This window comes from Helianthus annuus, chromosome 2 (assembly GCF_002127325.2).
Source record: "Helianthus annuus cultivar XRQ/B chromosome 2, HanXRQr2.0-SUNRISE, whole genome shotgun sequence".
Classification (NCBI taxonomy): Eukaryota; Viridiplantae; Streptophyta; class Magnoliopsida; order Asterales; family Asteraceae; genus Helianthus; species Helianthus annuus.
In genome coordinates, this window is record NC_035434.2 from 16,743,196 (window position 1) to 16,765,424 (window position 22,229).

The 22,229-nt window shown below is 35.3% G+C and overlaps 1 protein-coding gene across 2 annotated transcripts; it reads right to left on the reverse strand.

Moving 5' to 3' along the window:
- Positions 1-5,379: 5,379 nt before the first annotated feature.
- On the reverse strand, positions 5,380-20,140 carry LOC110911747 (protein ACTIVITY OF BC1 COMPLEX KINASE 7, chloroplastic). 2 transcript variants are annotated; one of them, XM_022156380.2, is made up of 12 exons: positions 19,805-20,137; positions 16,910-17,038; positions 16,124-16,318; positions 15,550-15,597; positions 14,804-14,932; positions 14,548-14,672; positions 13,703-13,813; positions 12,194-12,302; positions 10,527-10,645; positions 10,273-10,426; positions 9,069-9,213; positions 5,380-5,727 (listed from the first exon to the last, which is right to left on the reverse strand). In XM_022156380.2, exons 1-12 carry the CDS (start codon positions 19,913-19,915, stop codon positions 5,663-5,665), a joined length of 1,440 nt encoding a protein of 479 aa, XP_022012072.1. In that variant the 5' UTR covers positions 19,916-20,137; the 3' UTR covers positions 5,380-5,662. The 2 variants fall into 2 exon arrangements, with proteins under 2 accessions (XP_022012072.1, XP_035835409.1); XM_035979516.1 differs by lacking the exon at positions 16,910-17,038 and having other exon boundaries at positions 19,805-20,140.
- Positions 20,141-22,229: the final 2,089 nt, after the last annotated feature.

A 22,229-nucleotide genomic window follows, 5' to 3' on the forward strand; every position in this document is an offset into this window, starting at 1 on the left:
CATGCACGAAAACAGGGCCATCCGACAACAATTTCTCCCTTACAATAAGCTCAGCACGGGTCGTGCCTAGCCAACACGGCCCCGTGCTGAACATCCTGCAGACAAATGCCCAGTTCAGGTAACTGGACACGGGCCGTGTTCACTGAACACGCCCCCGTGTCCAGGCTTCTGTTTCTTTTCTTCAATTTTCGTTACTGGCACCTGAACACGGGGCCGTGCCCGGTCACCACGGGGTCGTGTCCAGACTGCCAGTAACATAAAATTTTGCTTTTAAACACCATTTTACACATCCAATCAACCTAAAAACTTATTTTTGGGACACATTGAGGACAATGTGTAATTTAAGTGTGGGGGGTGCTAAAACCTTGAATTTTGCAAGTCATAATAACAAGCATTACACAAAACTCTATTGGAACCGCTAATCACCCCAAATTTTTTTCAAAAATTTTCAATTTTTTTTTTACGTGTCTAAGTTTAAGTTGGGAATTCTAATTTTAACAAGGTTATATTTTTATGAACTTACAACCGATAGCGTCGTGATAAAAAGAACCAACATAAGAAAATTATGAAACAGCATGATAAGCTTAGTTAAAATTTGATTATATATACTTGATCACATAAAAACTCATTCCCACAAAAGTGAGTTTTGAGCCTTTATAGAGCATACAAATACACATCTTTACAACTAAATGTTCATTTTTCGTTTCTTGTGTGAATAGCCGCTTGGTTCTTACGACTCTAGAACTTGCCACGACAACACATTCCCGGTCCTTACTAACTTAAACCCAAGTAAGTAAATGATGGAGGCATTAGGACTAACCCTTTTTCTTTCAACACCATTATTTTTATTTTTCTTTTCACCTACCCAAAAATTCCCCCTAGTTAACCCCTTTGAGCCTAAACCTTTTCATTTCTTAACCCAAAACCCTTTTTACCCACCAAAAACCCTTTTTTATTTTTAAACCTTTTATTTTAGTAACAAGCTCGGTTTTCGTGTGACTAAAAAAAAATAATAATAAAAAAATAATAAAAATAAAAATAAAAAAATTTTACAATGAAGTTGGAAATAAACAAACAAAGCTCCTTAAACAAAAGCTTGTTTGAATAAATACTTCATTAAAAAAAGAAAAAGTCACAAAAACAAAATGTTTTACGAAAACCGACGCTTTTTACGCCTTTCGCCCTTTTCTACTAACCACTAACCCAACTACCCACCTTTAGCCCAAGCTTAAACCTTCACCCAAAAAGTCCTCTTGATATTTACAAAGGTATAAAGTTAAAAAGGAGGAGGATTGATTGCTTGGCAAGCTTATGGTAGAAATAAGTCCCATGCCGCTCTCGAGTGATTCACTAAAAATACACCTTCGGCCGAGTGTGAATGATTTCTCCCGTGAGGTATGTGAACCTGTATATAAATGGAATTTTAAAAAGGTATGCTATACCTTAATAAATAATTTATCTTATGAAACGTTTTTAATAAATCAAGACGAATAGGATTGTAAATAAGTAAAAATAAAAGCTAAACAATCTTGGAAAATCCCGACACTCTATGACAAGCCCAAAACTTTCTCTTCTACCCATTCCATTTGGGAGTGAATAAAGCCACGTTATAAAGAGTTTTGCTTGATGACAAGCAAAGATTCAAGTGTGGATGTATTTGATACGCGCAAAATGCAACATATAAATTATATCAATTGTGGCATAAAACTAACCCTTTTTTAGTACTAATGTTAGAAAAAGTGTGTTTTTGTCTTCCTTTTGTATTTTCAGGATGAAATGAGCTCAAATTAACAAAAGAAGCAAAAAGACAGCTAAAAACATAAATACAAGAAAAGGAACAAAAGTGGATTGCCCGACCCCTCGACAGCATCCTCCTAAGCAAAACAAGGAAGACAGAAGGCTGAACACGCCCCGTGCTCAGCGAGCACGGGGCCGTGCCCAAGAAGCAGCAGAAAAGACAAACCTGTAGAAGCTTCTATTGCTCACCACGGGGCCGTGCCCAGTGGACACGGGGGCGTGGTCAAAGTACAGCAGGCGCATTAATTGTAATTGCGAATTACAATTAATGAGGAGATATAGTGTCAAACGGGCACGGGGCCGTGCCCAGCGGACACGGGGCCGTGCCGAGGCTTCTGTTCAGCCTATAAATAGGAGTGCTTTGAGACATTTCAACTCATCCCTTGGCACATCACCTCTCTCACACTTCATCCACCACCCACCACCATCACAACACCATCATCCACCACCATCATCCATTGTCCACCATAGAGTGTGTGAGTCGTCTTGGGATCCAAGATTGATCGTAAGAGTTCTTGATAATCAAGGCCATGTTTGCCTAAGTCTCTTACATCACTTGGTGAAGACAAATGTTTAGTATAATACTTTTTATTTTTAATCTTTTGCACTTCTTAATTGGTTTTGTATTAATGACTTTAATAACTAGTTTCTTATGTTGAAGGTGATTCTTCCTTATCGTTTGTCCGTGGTGTCTTGGCATTATTTTACTGTCTATATAAAATAAAAGATTTTCACCATTCATATCTCCACAGTCTATATGGAGGTATGTTGGCTACCTGGTCGGGGGTTAAGGGAACGGTTTGGTAAGGGTCTTGCCCTTGTTCAGCGTTTAGAGGTCCTGCAAGGGACCTGGGTCAAATTTAGTAGGACCTCCTTCAATACCCAAAGGTATTGGATGGCGGGGGTCCAAACTCTTTGATCTCCTCATAAGTTAACTACTATTAATACTATAACCCGGCTATTTAGGACTGTATCCCTGCTGACTCAGACTACTTAGTCGAGGGTAACGTCACCTCCAAAAGAGGGGCCTACCATAATTTGCATTAATAACTTAATTCATTATCTTTCAATAATCCGACCCTTTAGGATTGTATCCTTGCTGACTCAAACTACTGGGTTGAGGGTAACGTCGCCTTCAAAAGAGGGGCCTACTACAATAACTAAGATAATCTCTTAAACAAGTGCAAAAGTGCGAAAATAATCAAAGGTTATACTAACACACGAGTCGGATCCAAGTGATTCATCTTGTCTATCTGTTTTATTTTATTTTTATTTTTCAGCATTTAGTTAGTTTTATTTTCTTAGTTTTAAAAATCTTTTCTAACATTTTGATTTGATTAGACGTTGAGGATAAACCGGTACTAAAAGCTCTTGTGTCCTTGGACGACCTCGGTATCTTACCAACACTATAATACGTCCACGATGGGTGCACTTGCCCATATGTGTGTCTAGTGTTAGTAAATATCGTGTTTTATAAATTTAAAACTTGGCTAAAGTGTAAAAAGAGCTTAAAATACATACCTAAAACATATATACACTAACACACATCACAAATCCTGTAATCCAACTGGTATTGTATCGGTACCAAATTTACAATACTAAATCATTTTCGGTACCAATTTGGTACCCACCTTTTGGCATTTTCAGAATCTTTACTTTCGGTTCGACACCGGTCTAGCACCATACCTGTATTTATTGATTTTTACCTTCAAATACCATACCGTATTGTACCGAGCATTTTCGGCGCCGGTGCCTAATTTCGATGATTTTCCGGATCGGTACTTTCAGTGCCGTTACCGGTACCGAGCTCATTCATATTTTAACGTGTTAGCACCGTAATAACTGAACTGAAAACAACCGAATTTCCAACGTGTAGGACGTGTGAGTCCTATTATTATATATTAGGTTATTTAAAATCATTTTTTAGGACGGAGTGACTATTGGTATGGGTCATTTTTATTTATGTTTTGATATTCATTATCTGCTTGCCGTTGCTTACACGCATTTTGCAGTCATTGGGTCCCCGCCGCAATGCGCGACGGAAAATCAACTAGTTCAATTAATATTTATGTTTTTAAATTAAATTTAATTGATTGTATTTAATTTTTAAATATAAAATAATAATATTAAATGAGTGTCACGTGTTAAATAATGTCACTCTTCCACGCCCCTTTTCACACCTTCCTTTTTTGCACCACGCAACTTTTCTGACGCATGCTGGCGTGTCGTCTACGTGTCGCATAACACCTCGTTTTCAGACCCATCCACACCGTATAGTATAAGAAAGAATTGTTGATTAAAGTGTGAGCCATTGAACTTAATCATAATTCATAAAACTATGAATGACAAACCGAAAAATCCATCAAAAGTAAAAGTGGATCATTTTCATTGAATAATTTCGAAAACTAGGAGCCAAGAAACATGGGGCACGTGATGGATCCAGTAACTCACGTGCCACTTTGTTGGGGTGGTGAAAAAGAACACACTTTATTGTGGGTGTGCTACATTCAATGCATTGAGTGGATGGTTTATATGGTGTTGTATAGAAGCTCACATGCTCCTGTTTTGGAGGACTTGAACCAACAAAACCGTTATGGGCTACATTACCTACATTCAATGGACCTTAATGCATTCAGTGAGTGGTCTATCTTTTTTTTTTTTTTTTTCTTGAACGGTCAACAGAATCAATCCCGAGCACTTTCGGGGCACCCACTGGACAAACGGAGTACTCTGAGAGTAACCAGAGTCCACCAGCTAAATTCGTTTATTGTGTTATGTGGTTAAAAACTATCCGCTATGATGCTCATTAAGTCATTATCGAATGATGATCTTGAACTCACCTTAAGCTGACTTAAAATATATATAATATTCGACTACACTTCTAACATTATTAAAATTTTGATAGTTTCAAGTTTCTAAAAACCTTAACATGCTATTAATCATTGTAACTATTAAAATTACATAATATATTAATATATTCGATTTCGATACAGGTAAACGAGTTTTGGTGACCGGGTGAGTTTTGAAATTCGATCTCATACCTAAGTACCCGTCTAATTTCCCATCCCAAATGTGGTTCGGATCACGAACGATGATTGTCATTGTTTTAACTTATTAGTACATAACTCGCCAATTTTAGCGGTACTATATTTATAACAAGTTAATTTCATATAACATCAAAAAGGGTACTTAGGTTAAAATTAGCTTTCATGTTCCCTAAAGTAAGTTTAATCTCTCTCATATTAAAGTCATGACACTCAAGGTTTATTAATCACCTAGTGTCATTAGCTTTTTTAATCTTGTGAAAAATGTTTACAATTTTTTTGTAGATTAAGTGACCAAAGTAAATGGAACATAATTAATATGGTTACTATTTAATGATTATTTAAAAAAAAAATCTAAAGTAGACTTGACAATAATTAAAATTGTATGTTCCATTTAATTCACCTTTTTTTAATTAACATTTATAAAAAAATAATAATAAGTGACTCTAGAGAAACCAAACTTTTTTCGAGTAATTAGTGAAACACTCATGAAACTTGGTTGAAAATTTTCCCTAATGATAATAGTTTTTCAATCATATTTAACATATCAAACAATAACGAATTTCATATATAAGTAAGAGGACAAAGAAGTATTTGTCGATCGACCTAATCAACTTTGATCCGATATTCACTCGTTTCAACTTGTTACAAGAATGACAAGTGACGTTCCATATCGACAGTTCGACACAATGATCCTTCAAATGATAATGGAAAACTCTCACAAAACTTGTTAAAATTAGAAAGTAAACATAAATTGTAGAAAAAAAAAATAACTCATATAAACGGTTTGACTCGTTATCATCACCGGTTAACCCGTCATTTTACCGCCAAAATATTCTTCTAAAAAACCCACGTTTACTTTGTTCTCTCGTCTTCATATCCTCAGCTGAAACGAGAAGAAACGAGTAACATTCAGTCACAGGCCGCATGGCCCACATTATTAGGGGTGTAAACAAGCACAGAGGCTCGAGAGCTACTCGTGATCGGCTCGGTTAAAAGCTCGAACGAGTCGAGCCTTAACGAGCCCGAGCCTGAAATAGAGCTCGTTTAGTTATCGAGCCCGAGCTCGAGCCTGAAATACAAAGCTCGTTTAGGCTCGCGAGCCCAAACGAGCCTAAACAAAATTTTAGTTTTTTATATATATCATATAATAATGATGATGATAACAGTGGTGAGCCGAGCTCGAGCCGAGCTTTGGCTCGCTTAATCGCTGTTGAAACGAGCTCGAGCCGAGCTTTTAGCTCATTTGAGGTTGTTCTCGAAATAGCTCGAGCCGAGTCGAGCCGAGCTCGAGCTTTGGGTTTTACTCGCGAGCCGAGCTCGAGCTCAGAGAAGTAGGCTCGAACCGAGCCGAGCTCGAGCTTCATAAAAACATAACGAGCCGAGCTCGAGCCTAGTCGGGCTCGGGCTCGGCTCGACTCGTTTACACCCCTACACATTATCAACATGATCAAGTTAAAAGATTCAACTACAGAGGAAACGTGTCAGTCAAACATATAGAAAGTCATCCAAAGCGTATTCAAATTGATAATCCTAAATCGGGTTATATAAGGAAAAAAAAAATAGAAAGTCAGATTATGAGGCTGTTTGGTAGCCTCTGAATGGTCATTAAGAGGCTACCTCTTAATGGAACCATTAAAAATTTTACCAATGAGAAGGTAGAAAAATGTGACATGTGATTATTTACCATTCAAAGGTTGACTCTTAATCATTCAGACTTGAAGTTACCTCTTATCCATTCAGAGGTTTTAAACCATTAAGAGATAGCATCTGAATGGTCATTAAGATGAGTATAACTTTTGCAATTATATTTAACGGCAAAAGATCAAATACAAATAATCTTAACATACTAAACATACAAATTGAAGGAAAACCCAAAAAGACAAGGTGGCATTTTTGTAATTACCACCAACTATCAAAGTTACAACCAAAAATACCTAAAAAAACACAATTTTTTTTAACATTTTTTATTAAAAAATCGCTACATTTCGTTAGAAAAAAAAAATTTTTTTTTTTTGGCTGCTACTAAAAGTAGCGATTTTTAATAAAAAATGTTAAAAAAATAAAATAAAATAATTTGTGTGTGTGTTTTTTTTATTTTTTTAGGTTTTTTGGGGGGTTTAGTTTTTAGCATTTTAGCTTGGGTGGGGGGGGGGGTTAGGTTTTTTTAGGTTTTTGGGGGTGGGGGTGGGGGGGGGGGTAGGTTTTTTTTAGGTTTTTGGGGGGTGGGGGGTTTAGGTTTTTTTTGGGGGTGGGGGGAGTGGTTAGGTTTTTTTAGGTATATTTGTAGAGTAACTTTGATAGTTATTGATAATTACAAAAATGCCACCTTGTCTTTTTGAGTTTTCCTTCAATTTGTATGTTTAGTATGTTAAGATTATTTGTACAAGAACTTTACCATATATTTAACCACTAATTAATGCAATTCAAAAGGATGGTTAAAAAAGTGATTTTGGGTCCTTAAAAAGTACTTTCTAACCCGAATATAATTTTTGACCCGTTACCCGACCCGCATTATTTCAAAAGTCATGTAAAGTGTATTCAGATATTCCTAGATTGCTTTATGTATAATTAAAAAAAAATAAAAAGTCAGATTATGATTAATGTAATATAAGTTTTGTAATTGTATTCAACCACAAACTATTATAAAATTTAAAAAGATGGTATAAAAGATATTGTTTGGTCCTCAAAAGGTTACACTTTTCAACCCACATGGTTTGGCCCATTACCCGGTCCACATATTTTATAAGTCAAATCTTCCTAACTCACTTTATATATAAAAAAAGACTAGGATCAAATACAAAGGCTCCTAATTGTAAGAAGGGTACAAAGGCTCCTAAAAAAATCCACTAAACAAAAAAAAAAAAAAAAAAAAAAAAAAAAAACCTTAAACATCCACCACCACCCAAAAACCTAAACCCCCACCCCCATCCCCTCCTCCATCACCCACCCAAAAAAAAAGAATTTTTTTTTTCGCCGAGGGGGTGGGGGTTTAGGTTTTTGGGTGGTGGTGGGTGTTTAGTTTTTTTTTAGATTTTTTTTTTTAGTTTTTATTTTTTATTTTTTTTGGGGGGGGGGGGGGGGAGGGGTGTTTAGGTTTTGGGTGGTGATGTAGTGGGTTTAATTTTAGGTTATCGGACACTTGTCACTCTATAAATTCTTCTTACACTTCTTACAATTAGGAGCGTTTGTTGAATAACTTGACCCATAAAAAAATCAGAAAAACAATTTATGATTATTATGATATGATATTTGTAAATAAATTTAGTCACTAAGGTAATGCGTAGTGGGGCGGTATGCCCAAGCATGGCGCCGGCAAAACGCCGGGCACACCAATACGCGGGGCGCTATGAATCGAAAATGAGGGGGTGGCGTGATGTCTATAGCGGCGTGATGTGTGGGTTTGTTTGATTTTTTTTTTTTCCTTTTTCTGCTTTGTTTTTGTGTTTGTGTTGCAGGTATCTATCGAAGAAGAAGAAGAAGGAAGACAAGGAAGAGGAAGAATTTTAGGGTTTTTAATTTATGGGCTTTGGGCTAGTTTGTGTTTTGTTTTTATATGGGCTTTGGACTGATTTTGTGTTTTGAGTTAATTAGTGTAAGGGTTTTTTTATTTTTTTAGTCCAACTTTTTTTTAGTGGAACCGTTTTTTTTTTAGTGTAATGTTTTTTTTTTTATTTTAGTGTAATGTTTTTTTAATTTAATGAAATGAATTTTAATTTTATAAACTTAGAAAATAATTATAAAAAATTAGAAATTAATAATTGAGTAATGATTAGGCGGGGGCTTTATGACTACGGGCTTAAATGCATAACGCCCCATAACGCCTAGCCGCACACGTGGCGCGCCACGTGTCGCATAACGCCCACAAAGGGGCGTTATGACTACGCATGGCCTAATTGTTATACAATTTAAAAAGTTACTAAAAAGATGACTGTGTCCTCAAAAAGTTTTACTTTCCGACTAGAACATATTTTGGCCCGTTACCCAACCTGCATTATTTCAAAATTCATCCAAAGTGTATTCAAATATCTTTATATGACAAAAAGTTATATAATTTTTGTAATTATACTTGATCACTAATTATTATAAAATTTAAAAAAAAAAAACTATGATAAAAAAAGTGATAGTGGGCCCCAAAATGTTACACTTTACAACCCAAATATGTTTCGGCCCATTACCCGACCCGCATACACGAAGATTATATATAGACTTATCGAGTTGAGTCACCTTTTAGTCTGCCAGCAAGATATAAAGCTTCTTCAGCAATCGGTCGCCATTGCTCAGCACATGAGTAATTGATTCCCAAACCCACACTAAGCCCTCTTAACAACTGCACCGTACGAAGGACTGAAAAAAGCTCCTCTGGGAAAGCCTACCAAGAGATTGAAAGTGTTTAGAATATTCTAACTTTAAACAAATTCGCGAAAAATAATACGTGACATCATTTGTTCAGTGTAATGTCTAGAGGTGGTTATACGGGTGGCTTGAGTACCAGGTCAAAACAGTTCTGGCTTAAACGGGTCCTTTTTAAAATGGGTCAAAACAGTTCTGGCTGAAACGGGTCCTTTTTAAAATGGGTCAAAACAGTTCTGGCTGAAACGGGTCCTTTTTAAAATGGGTCAAAACAGTTCGGGCTGAAACAGGTCCTTTTTAAAACGGGTCAAAACAGTTCGGGCTGAAACGGGTCCTTTTCAAAAATGGGTCAAACAGTTCTGGCTGAAACGGGTCCTTTATAGAACGGACAAGTAAAAAATCTGCATAATTAAATTGTGATTATTTTGTTTGCAGATAATTATTTTGGACATAGGAATAATGTGAATAGTAGTGTAATTTTTAGAGTTAATTACTGTTTTCGTCCCTGTGGTTTGTCAAAAATCACTATTTCAGTCCGTTAGTTTAAAAATTGCGATTTCAGTCCCTGTGGTTTCACTTTCGTAACCATTTCAATCCATTATTCTGTTAAGTACAGGGACTGAAATGGTTACGAGGCGGACTGAAATGGTTACGAAAGTGAAACCACAGGGACTTGAATCGCAATTTTTAAACTAATGGACTGAAATAGTGATTTTTGACAAACCACAGGGACGAAAACAGTAATTAACTCTAGTTTTTAAGATAAAACTATATAAAAGGTTGTAGTGTTTAATACAGACTTTCGGTGACTCTCAACCCGTTTGACTCGTTTCGCCTGTTACCTAGTTTTTTATTTGACCCGTTTGAGATCTATATATACAAGGTTTATGCATTAAATAGACGTTAAAGTTGAAACGACTACTAACTCGTTCGACACGTTCTCTATTTCACCTAGTTTTTTTATTTAACCCATTTAAGATAAATAGAAAAAAAAAAAAAAAAAAAAAAAAAAAAAAAAACAAATCAACCCATCCATAAGTAAACAGATCAAGATTACCATTTTGTTAAAAAGGCATACCTGAACCGCAACTTTCTTAATCGATGAATCTTCTGAAAACGGTTGCAACACCTTGACGCCAGGTGGCAGTTTCGTGTCAAACATCACCTGAGCCAGCTTAAACAGTTCTGCCTGTTCGTTCGAACACAAGCTTACGGTGTCTATGCCAAGTTCCCTGAAATAGTTATAGGCATCATTTCATTAATTAAATGAAAAATATTTATACCCATTTTAGATAAATAAAAAAAATATTCCATTTAAATAAAAATATTTACCGGAATCCTTCTGATGCCCTTGCGTGATCGTTATCAGCAATAGCAAGAACCAGATTGGCGTAACCGAGCCTCAAAGCGTTTGGAAGATCTTTCACTTGTCCATAATCAAGCAATGCGACCTACTTATGGAGTTCCGTTGTTAAAAATAATTAATTATGGAAATATTATTGTTTGCAGATTTTAGTAATTAATTCTAGAGTAAATTTCCGTTTTGCTCCTTGTGGTTTGGTCACTTTAACGGTTTTGCCCCAAACCTTTAAAAATAGCCATTTTACTCCCTGATGTTTTGGTTTTGTTGCCAGTTTGCTCCCTGCGGGGAGCAAAATGGAAAAACAAACAATTTGGATGGAGTTAGAGGCGGGGAGCAAACTGGCAAAAAAACCGAAAAATCAGGGAGTAAAATGGCTATTTTTAAAGGTTTGGAGCAAAACCGTTAAAGTGACCAAACCGCAGGGAGCAAAACGGAAGTTTACTCTTAATTCTAAATCATGCGAGTAACAGTCTATTTGGCTCATGGAGGTTGCATACAAATATTAACATTATTTCGGGAAACGTTTTTTGTCATAACATTTAATATTTATTTTAAATGTTTATTAACTATTTAATAAATTCATTTGGAAAATGTTTTAATAATATTGGGCAAACATAATTTGGATTGATTAGCAACTAAGGATGTGAATATCATACACAAGACGAAAATACAACAGCAGCCTACCACGAACTTGCAGGTTTGGGTTTAGTCGAAACGGGTCTGGGTCAGATTCGGGTCAAGCCTTCGGAGGTGTTTAGCTAAACGTGTCGTGTTTGAGTCGAATTAGTAGGTTTGCAGGTTGACCGGTTAATTTTATACTTATTTTTCGAAAATGTGACGTGTCACTGATTTTTGTATATTATGTCAAAATTAGAAGATAGAAAAGAAATGAGAATCAAGCTTTATAGTTTAAACATGATTATTTTTAGAGTTAATTACATAGTTAGTCCCTATGGTTTGCACAAAATAACATACTTAGGTACTAATAGTTTAAAATCACCTTCTAGGGTATTAACTTTTCATTTTGTAACGTTTGGAGGTATTAACTTCTAGGGTATTAACATAGTTAGTCCCTGTGGTTTGCACAAAATAACATACTTAGGTACTAATAGAATGTGATCTTAAACCTACAAATAACGTTAATACCTCCAAACGTTATAAAATGAAAAGTTAATACCCTAGAATGTGATTTTAAACTGTTAGTACCTAAGTATGTTACTTTGGACAAACCACAGGGACTAACTATGTAATTAACTCTTATTTTTATATACATGTGTAATTTTTGTTATAAATTTAAAATTATAGTATTAATATAATAATCAAATAATAATATAGGGTTGAACGGTCGCCTTCGTGTCAACGCGTGAAAACTAGTGACGAGTTCGGGTTTATGTGTCTGCCACGATTTTCGAGTTCGACCAACGAACACGTTCCCTTTAACACCCCTATTAACAACTATAACATGTCTTTTTTTAACAGTACCTCAAAATACTTTTTAATTTTTTGTAAAAAACAAAAAATAGTCCCGGGCTCAGTCCTTAACCATGTGTCGGTTCTAAATGGTCCAAGTCCCAACCGGGCTACAGTTATATTTAAAAAGAAATTAAAAAAAAAAAAAAAAGTTAGTTGTGTTTACCTCTGAGCCATTACAAATGAGAATATTTCCGGGATGAGGATCCGCATGAAAGAATCCGCTCTTGAGTATCATTTGTCCATATGCAAGAGTAAGACTTTTTAAAATGTTCCTACATAGAAAATAAAACGATACTAGCTCAAATTATGTTGAAAATAAAAGATGCTATCCCTTAACAACTATTTACACAAATGCCACTCTTAATTGTTAGATTAATATTTAATAATCGTCTCACATAGATTTAAAAAAAAAACGTTCAACAATTTGAGTTCGTTCATGATCGTCGCAAGGTGTCTTAAAAGTGTGTTTTGAAAGTGATTATAGAAGACTGAATATCCGATTTAATATATACATGATTATCGGATAATTACGACTTTAAACCCCAGAAGCACATCCAAACACTATTTTCTGTTGTTACAGATGATTACCTAAAGAGTAAATTACAAAAATCGTCCTTTATGTATGTCACTTATTGCAAACTGTGTCCTTTGTCTTTAATAATTACAGAAAACGTACTCGATGTTTGCAAACCCTTGCAAGTTATGTCCTTTAGCCCTAACTCAGTTAATTTTTGTGGTTAAATCTGACCAAATGGACCCCACATGAGGGTATTTTGGTCATTTTACTCTCATGTGGAGTCCATTTGGTCAGATTTAACCACAAAAATACCCTCATGTGGGGTCCATTTGGTCAGATTTAACCACAAAAATTAACTGAGTTAGGGCTAAAGGACATAACTTGCAGGAGTTTGCAAACATCGAGTACGTTTTCTGTAATTATTGAAGACAAAGGACACAGTTTGCAATAAGTAACATACATAAAGGACGATTTTTGTAATTTGCTCATAAATCTTTGTCGTTTCTGATTATTTAAAAAATAAAAAAGTTATATTTACAAAATTATGTGAGAAAGAAAGTAGACAGATTGTAGGTTTGAAATAAGAGTCTTTTAAATTACATGAAGAAAATGATTAACAAGTATATTTATTGAGTTAACTGCCATTTTCGTCCTTGCGGAGTTGCGGTTTGTTCAATTATGCCAGTCCGGGCCAAATTTCAAATTTGTACCATTTCCGTCCCTGACATTCTTGAAACATGCCAGTTCCATCCAAAAAACTAGAGTCTGTTAAAGCCTGTTGTTAAAAAAAGGAAAATGACGTTTTTACCCTTCATTCAACGGCAGGTTTTAACAGGCGTTAAGTTTTTGGACGGAACTGGCATGTTTCAAGAATGTCAGGGTCAGGGACGAAAATGGCAGTTAATGCGAGATTCTTGTTTTGATCATATACGTATACATACACACACCCTATAATCCTATATACACTTCACAAAAAAAAAAAAAAAAAAAAAAAAAAAAAAAAAAAAACATACAGCAGATACAAAATTAGGAAACCGTCTTTTTCTTTGTTATAAACCTTGAATGTATTTTTTTTGTTTATGAATTCGGTTTTATCATTTAAATATAAAGTGGCAAATGAAACTTTCATACTCTCTGAGTTCTGTGGAGGCTTACTGCTTTGCTGCTGCTGCCATCTTACCGTCTGGATTTATTCCTCTTTTTTTAATTTCATCTCCGAGATTCAGAATCGGGACCCCATCTATATATTCCATCACCAACACCCTCCTATAAAATTTAAAAGAAAAAATCAAAAAAAAGGAAATAGAAAATTTGAGGGGTATTTTAGACATTTGACAGTTGATGGGTATTTTAGACATTTTACTGGCAGTACAATACTACTATCAAACCATCAAGGGTATGTCCATTTGCATCATTTCTGCAATGTTACATTAAGTCTAGGGCTGCAAACGCACTGAACGAACACGAACAAGACCGTGTTCGTTTGTTAAGGAAATATATGTGTTCATGAAAACTTACCGAACGAGATTATATGTTCATGTTTGTTCGTTAAGGAAATGAATGCGTTCGTGTACGTTTGTTAATTTTAGGTACCGAACGCAAACAACTGTTCATGAACATAAACGCGTTCATGAATAGCACTGATACTTATTAAATATTTTATTTGTCGGAATTGTGAAGTGTTTATATAAAATAAAAAATTAAAAACACTAATGAACTATCGAACATACACGTTACCAAACGTTCACGAATATAAATGAACGAACACGGCCTTCATTCATTTAACTAAACGAACAAAATTTCTTGTTCGTGGTCATTCATTTATTAAACGAACAAACACAAACGAACTTCCCGCCGAACTGTTCGCTGAAAGTTCAGTTCGTTTGCAGCCCTAATTAAGTCATTAACAATATTCTAGATTTCTAGAGCTAGAAAGCCACATGTTTGACTTAAAAAGTCAAAGATGTTTGACCTGAAAAGTCAAAACTAACAAGGCACACCTGGTGACTGCATTCGGTATAACTCGTGGCACTTTAACCGGCGCCTTTCGGTTAATTTTACGTAGAAAAGTTCCAATTCTATCCATGGCATCAGCTTCTCTTTTAAAGTCGAATTCATACCCTATCTTGAATGACATGAACAAAAAAAGATTAGCAAAAAATTATATGAAGAAATAAATATAAAAAAATTATTGTATTAAAAACCGAAATTTAAACTAAATGATTATCTTATTCTGATAATGTTTCTTGACGTCACCTGTTTCTCCATTTCTTTACACACCGAGAAGAAATCGAATTTGATGTCTGCCTTTTGTATGAATACCGCAAAAGCTTTCAAGTTCCGAAGATCTGTCATCATTAACTCTTGAACACCGGGATGTTGTACCTAAAATATAGATAATATTAATATAAGAGTTAATTGCCCGGATGGTCCCTGTGGTTTCACATTTTTTCACGTTTAGTCCCCATCTTTCGGAAATAGCAGGTATGCTCCCTATGGTTTGTCATTTTGTTACTCGGATAGTCCCCTGACATTTACTCAGGGGACTATCCGAGTAACAAAATGCAAACCATAGGGAGCATACCTACTATTTCCAAACTAACTGACATCTACTCAGGGGACTATCCGAGTAACAAAATAACAAACCATAGGGAGCATACCTGCTATTTTCAAAAGGTGGGGACTAAACGTGAAAAAACATGAAACCACAGGGACCATCCGGGCAATTAACTCTTAATATAATTACAAAGGGTGATCTTAGTGAGCAAAAAGACGAGGTGGCAATTTTCAACACATTGACTTGTGAACGGGTCAATTTGGGTTATGTTAACGGTCAAATATGTTACGCTAAAATATTTAACTAAAAAAGAAACGGGTCAAATGAGTCAAACGGGTTGAAAGTCATTTAGTGGTTATATTAGTTTTGTAATGTATAATATTTGAAATTATATTTAGCTTATTGAAATGTTTTGAAAGCCAAACGGGTTCAAATTTAGACTTACCTTGACAACTACATCATTCTTATCCCCTTTAAGCCTTGCGCGATGAACCTATATTTATTTTTATATATGCATAAGCAAAAACAACAATGATAGAGAAAATATAAATAGCATTTCTAAAAACTTGTTATACGGAACATCAAATGGAGATAAACATTCAAATCACCAAATAAGTTTTGTTAAGTAAAGTACATGGATGGTCCCTGTGGTTAACCAAAATTTTGGATTTAATCCCTAGTTTTTCAGAAGTACACGGATGGTCCCAGTTGTTTGTACTTTGTAACGTATCTAGCACCCATCTTTTGCCAAAAGTACATGGATGGTCCCTGTGGTTTGCTCTTTGTAACGCATTTAGTCCCCAACACTTAGTGTGACTAAATGTGTTACAAAGTGCATACCACAGGGGCCATCAATGTACTTTTGGCAAAAGTTGGGGACTAAATGCGTTACAAAGTGCAAACCACTGGGACCATCCGTGTGCTTTAAAAGAAGTTAGGGACTAAATCCAAAATTTTGGTTAACCACAGGGACCATCCGTGTACTTTACTCTTTCTTTTTTGTGTAACAAATGAAATACCTGAGCGATTGAAGCAGAGCCAATGGGATCCCATTCGAATCTTTCAAACATTTCATCGACATTTTTACACAGTTCTTTCTCAAGAACAAGTTGAACCATGTTAGGTGGAGTTGCAGGAGCTTGATCGCATAGAGTAACTAACCGCCTTACCCATGCTGCCGGTGCTAAATCCGGCTTCCCGAGAATTTGAGCAATCTAACAAATTCAAACAAGTCAAAAAGATAATCGGTGTTTTAGTATGATTAAAAATATTTAATTATTCCAATATGATTCTTAGTTTCTCACCCTCAATATAATATTATTTCAACAATAATATGATTTTACTAATAAAACGATTTAGGAGGTTTTATGCATTAACGTTACACTTTGAGCGACTTTTAACTTATTCGACGTGTTTCCCTTTTAACTATTTTTTTATTTGACCCGTTATCAATTAAAAGTAACCGAAATCAACTGTTAATACATAAACGGGTGAAATTGTCATCTCTAATTACAAAAAGCAATATACTTCTACAATCAACTCTTCTAGCACAAACAAAAAGGAAACCCTTATGAACCAAGATTATAACCATGACTTTATGATTATTTATACAGAAACCGACCACATTTTAGATAAACATGTGCAAAATTGCGGAATGAAATTGAGTCACAATTATCATTTTAAAAAGGCAAATACAAACAAACTATTATTAAGATAAATGTAAAAAAAAAAAAAAACTCAACAAGAAAAGCATAAATAACAATACCGACTATATAAAGAGTCAAAATATTTAATCAAACACCAACCTTGAGAAAGAAGCCACCCATGTCGGAGCACATGGAATAAACTTTGTCCGCCGCGTATTCATGTTGTCTTTCCCACATTGCTTCCGCCTTCTTCTCATCCTTTTCGAAATTAACTCGAACTTGAAAAACCTAAAAAATGGCACGTCCACAAAAGGAAAAAAGTCAAGAAACCAAGGGAATGTCAATTGAGACAACAATGGTCATGAGATTGCGTATTGATAAAACTTATGTTTGTGCTTATAGGCGGATAAGCAGCGTATTAAAAACAACTCTTATTGAGAAAATGGTAAGCTTGTGATTTTGAATCCACCAAGATAATCAGTATCCCAAACCGCTTACTAAGAACGACTTGTTTCACCCTAAAATAAGCGATTAAGCATAATCGCTTTTTTCATCCAAACACTCACAAGTCACAACTATATACATCAAGAAACCGAGAAAACCTCAAATTGGGACAAGAATGCTCAGAAAACACGATACGCCTATAAAACATAAGCATATAACATCGAGAACCCAAGACAACCCAATAATCATACTAGTACGCACAGTTGTCGATAGCGAATAGCGACAAATAGCGACAAGGCACCTATAGGCTACGTAGCGAATAGCGACAAATAGCGACGGCTATTTTATAAATAGCGATTACACTAGAAAAAGAATTTTGAAAATTTTTATATGTATATTACATCAAAATACCCTTGTATATATGCTATTTTCCATGTATATTTAACAAAAAACCTATAAAGCCAGCTATTTTATAGCTATATCTAATTGCTATTTACATCAAAAAAAAAAAAAAAAAAAAACAGTCGCTATCTTCGCTATTTATCGCTATGACCCATATAGCGACACTACGTCGCATCGCTACATAGCGCGCTATAGCGGTCGCTATAACCGCTATTAACAACTATGCTAGTACGTAACATCAGAAAACCAAGAAAACCAAATACACATATTAAAACATAACGTCAACTCGTCAAGAAACCAAGAAAACCTCGAATTGGGACAAGAATGGTCAAGAAAACCTTATACACAATATAACATCAAGAAACCAAGAAAATTTCCAATTGAAATAACAATGGCCAAGAAAACAAAGTGCAGAAAATCAAGAAACCAAAAAAATCTAAAATTGTGATGAAAATGGTCAAGAATTTACCATACACCTACTAAAACATAACATCAATAACCCGAAAAAACCTTTTGTTAATGACCAAGAAACCACAGTTCACCAACACACAAACAGCAAAAAAAAAACATTAAAAAACCCAATATACCAACCATAGTTATTAAAGGCGCTGGGCGCACTCAAGGCGCATAGGCCTCGCCTTGGGTCTAGGCGCAAAGCGCAAAAAAAACGAGGGCCTGAGAAAAATAAAGCACATAATGAAAATATATATATATATATATATTATGTATACGAAAAAGAATACTATTCTTCAAATAAAATAAACAAAATCTATTATATAACACTTTATATCATCTATTTAGTACCAAAAGTCATAAAATATTAGTGTAGAAAAACAGTTTTCCCTATATAATAGTAGAAATCTGGCGAGAATCTTGTCGGAATGTAGAGAATTTGGCCAGAAACTCTCCGGAATCTAGGAATCTCGCCGGAATGTGTGCCTGAACCATCACCTGGAGAATTAAAGCGCAATTTCCTCGACTTAAAGCGCAACTGACTCGCCTCGCCTGAAAAATGGGCCTAGGCGCAAGGGGCGATGGCTTTTAACAACTATGATACCAACATAACATCAAGAAAGCAAGAAAATTTCAGATTGTGATAACAATGGCCAAGAAAACAAAATGGGCCCACAAAAGGAGAACATCAAGAAACCAAGGAAACCTCAAATTGGGACAAGAATGCTCAAGAAAACCCAATACACCAACATAACATCAAGAAACCAGAAAATTTTTAAAGTGTGATAACAATGGTCAAGAAAAAACAATGGACCCACAAAAGGAGAACATCAAGAAACAAAGAAAATCTAAAATTGTGATAAGAATGGTCAAGAAAACAGTCAAACACTATACACCTACTGAAAAATAATGACAATAACCCAAGAAAAAATAAATAAATAAATAAATAAATGGCCAGAAAACACAATTCACCATCACACAAACAGCAAAAATAATCAAGAAACCAAAAAATAGTCCGCCGTTAAAATAGCTTAACGGAGTTAAGTATTTTTCCAAATTACAAACCGATATTTTAGGGCTTTTGATCAGAACGAGGATACGAGTCGATTGATGTAAACTTACCTAAAAATGCTGCCCCCAACCCACGAAAACGGTGCTTCAATTCGGGTGTTTAACTTCCAATTAACAAAATTCAAGTCATTTCCAACACAATTTCGAAGTAAGTTTTACACCAATCGACTCGTATCCTCGTTCCGATCAAAAGTCCTAAAACATCGGTTTGTAATTCGGAAAAACACTTAACTCCGTTAAGCTTATTTTAACGGCATACTATTTTACAAAAAAATTGGACGAGGTCGGATTATTATTGGCTAATAACTGACTTGAGATTATTATCGGCCAATTTCAGACAAGTTCAGAAAGATGGGATTATTCTTTTCCAATTTGCCTTTGATTAAAGCAAAAACAATAACCCAAGAAAAAAATAAATAAATAAATAAATGGCCAGAAAACACAATTCACCATCACACAAACAGCAAAAAACATAACAAGAAAAAAAAAAAAAAAAAAAAAAAAAAAAAAAAACATGCACATAACACACTTCATGAAGAAACCAATAAAGTTTCAAAATTTGGACAACAATGGCCAAGAAAACACAATTTCTCCACACAAACACAAAAATCAAGAAACCCCTTTTGATTAAAGCAAAAACAACCATCTACTCTACTCATATCAACTGTTGATAATTAATATTACCTTATAACCAGTGTAGATATCGACAGCTCGAGCCCAGAATTCAAAGGAGCGTTGCCATGGTCTGAATCCAATTGAAACTTTTTCTTGAAAATCTTTGAAATCAAGAGGCATTCTTTATTAATGTCTCAACTGCCTTAAAGTGTGTGGGTTTTCTACAGGATTATGGATGAAAATGGAAAAAAGAAAAATAAATTCAGGGGCTTTTTCATTGTGTTATGTGTGATTCAATTCAAGTGGTCACCCTTTTGCCATACCCATATCCATAATCTTTGATTCCAGGGTGAGTCAAATCAAGGGGGTACATCTTTTTTGCAAAGATTGTGGCTACAATGGAGTTCTAGAATTCGTGATGGGCCCACCAAACTATATATGTGTTTACCCAAACATTCATGTGGATACCTACCAACATAGCTTATTTAGGGGTCTGATTGTTTAATGGATTATAAAAAAAAAAAAAAAACTATTTATTTTGTTGAAGTTTAGGTTTTTACGGTTTCTTGATTGTTTTGGCGATTATTTTGATAATTTTAAGGTGTATAATCAATTTTGAAGTATTGTTTTTAGTTTGATACTTTCCTTAATTGGATAAACAAAATTATTATGTTTTATATGGAACATTGATTGCTTTATGTTATGGGTGATTATAATTATTAGGTTGAACGTGTGGTTAAGTAAGATTGTTTTGATATTTTTTAAACGGAAAATGTTATTTTACTCTACTTTACACTAATAATAGTAAAATATTTTGTTATATGTATTTGAATCTCAGACCTCCTTGTTATGAATGACCCGATCAGAACCAACCTGATACTGTTGACAGACACCGCTACCTAACTTGTTGTAGCCATAATTCCCCTTAGTAGGTGTTAGTCTGGTCTGATAGTAAAAGAGCTGGTGTTGACTCCCTTATACATAATTCGGAAACCCCACTTGGTTCTGATATCCACTGCTTGATAGCTCCTCCTCAAGTCACTGCTCGCTGGCAATGATGATACCGTTGTCGCCGCTCCTAACGTGAACAGTATAGTGGTCAGAAACAGAGCTACAACTTGGCTCTTGTTTTCTGACTCCCGATTGCTGGTGACTTCTCCTTTGGTCGCCGGTAATTCGTCGTTTGATACCGACGATTGAACATGGCTTTGATATCCATTAATGACCCAATAATCGATAATAAACACACATGGTATTTGTGAGTAACTCTCACATATGTTATACTTAGAAAAACAAGTAAAAAACCGAATGCAATAGCCTAACTTGGCTACGTATGTAGGGATGACTTGAGTTGGTCAACAAGAAATTAACCCTTTAAACCCGTTAACCGAACTTGTTAAGGATTACATGAGTCGATCCACCCCTTTGAGAACCGCCTTAGGAAATTAAATGACTAACACTCACCCATCTAGTTTCTTTAGGCGAATTAAGTGGGTCCGTATTTAGTCACAACTCAATTATCCCTTTGACTATCCATCATTTTAACACGCTCCATTTTTGGCCATTCGAATCAAATTGTGGCTGCATTGATACACAATTGACAATCACCCCTATATTCCTTAGTGACACCAATTGGCCTTGGATATCACCTGTGGTCAAATAATTCAATCCGCTCAAAACTTTCCGAGTAAAAAACAATGGTTCAATTACTTCCCAAACACACAACTTATTTGGTGTTCCGAGTAAAAAACAATGGTTCAATTACTTCCCAAACACACAACTTATTTGGTGAGGTTCCAAGTGAACAACTTCCCTCGATTCCATATGGTTCTCGTACTAGATAAAAAAAGTTTGACACCTCTCCAATACGAGAGGTGATGGTTCTGAGATCTTCCTCGGCAACAATCGTTTACCCATTGATCTCCCTTGGTTGACTTCTCTTAACCCTAGATCCTATTGGTGAAATGAACAACTCTAGATCCCTTTATCGGCGGCGACAACTAATCAACCAACTTCCTTGCGAATCTTAGTTTCAATTCTAGGTACCTTCAACTTGGCTCTAATACCATTTAATGTATATAGGTAAATAAACCACTTTAAATAACTTGTCAGATCTGGACACTCAAGTTCACCAATTTATGACTTGGTCTCCTTTATCACATTTCCCAACACCGACTTGTGATGACTGATGAGTCAGGAATTACCGCCAATACACACACTGTATTTATGTGTCTAGGGTTATGCGTTGGGTTGAAATCGGTTCGGACTTGGATTGAACTGAACAAAATCAGACCGAACCCAAACAAAATATTAATGAAAAATTAAAACCGAAGACTGGGCGGACACATGATGTGTCACACCCCCAAATTACCACATAGGGAGTGTCCCTGTTAGGCGTGTGACATACCAATAACGAGCCACCAATTACATTGAACCCATACAAGTTATAAATAAAATCCCCATTATTAATAAAAACATCTTCAACAAGTTTAAA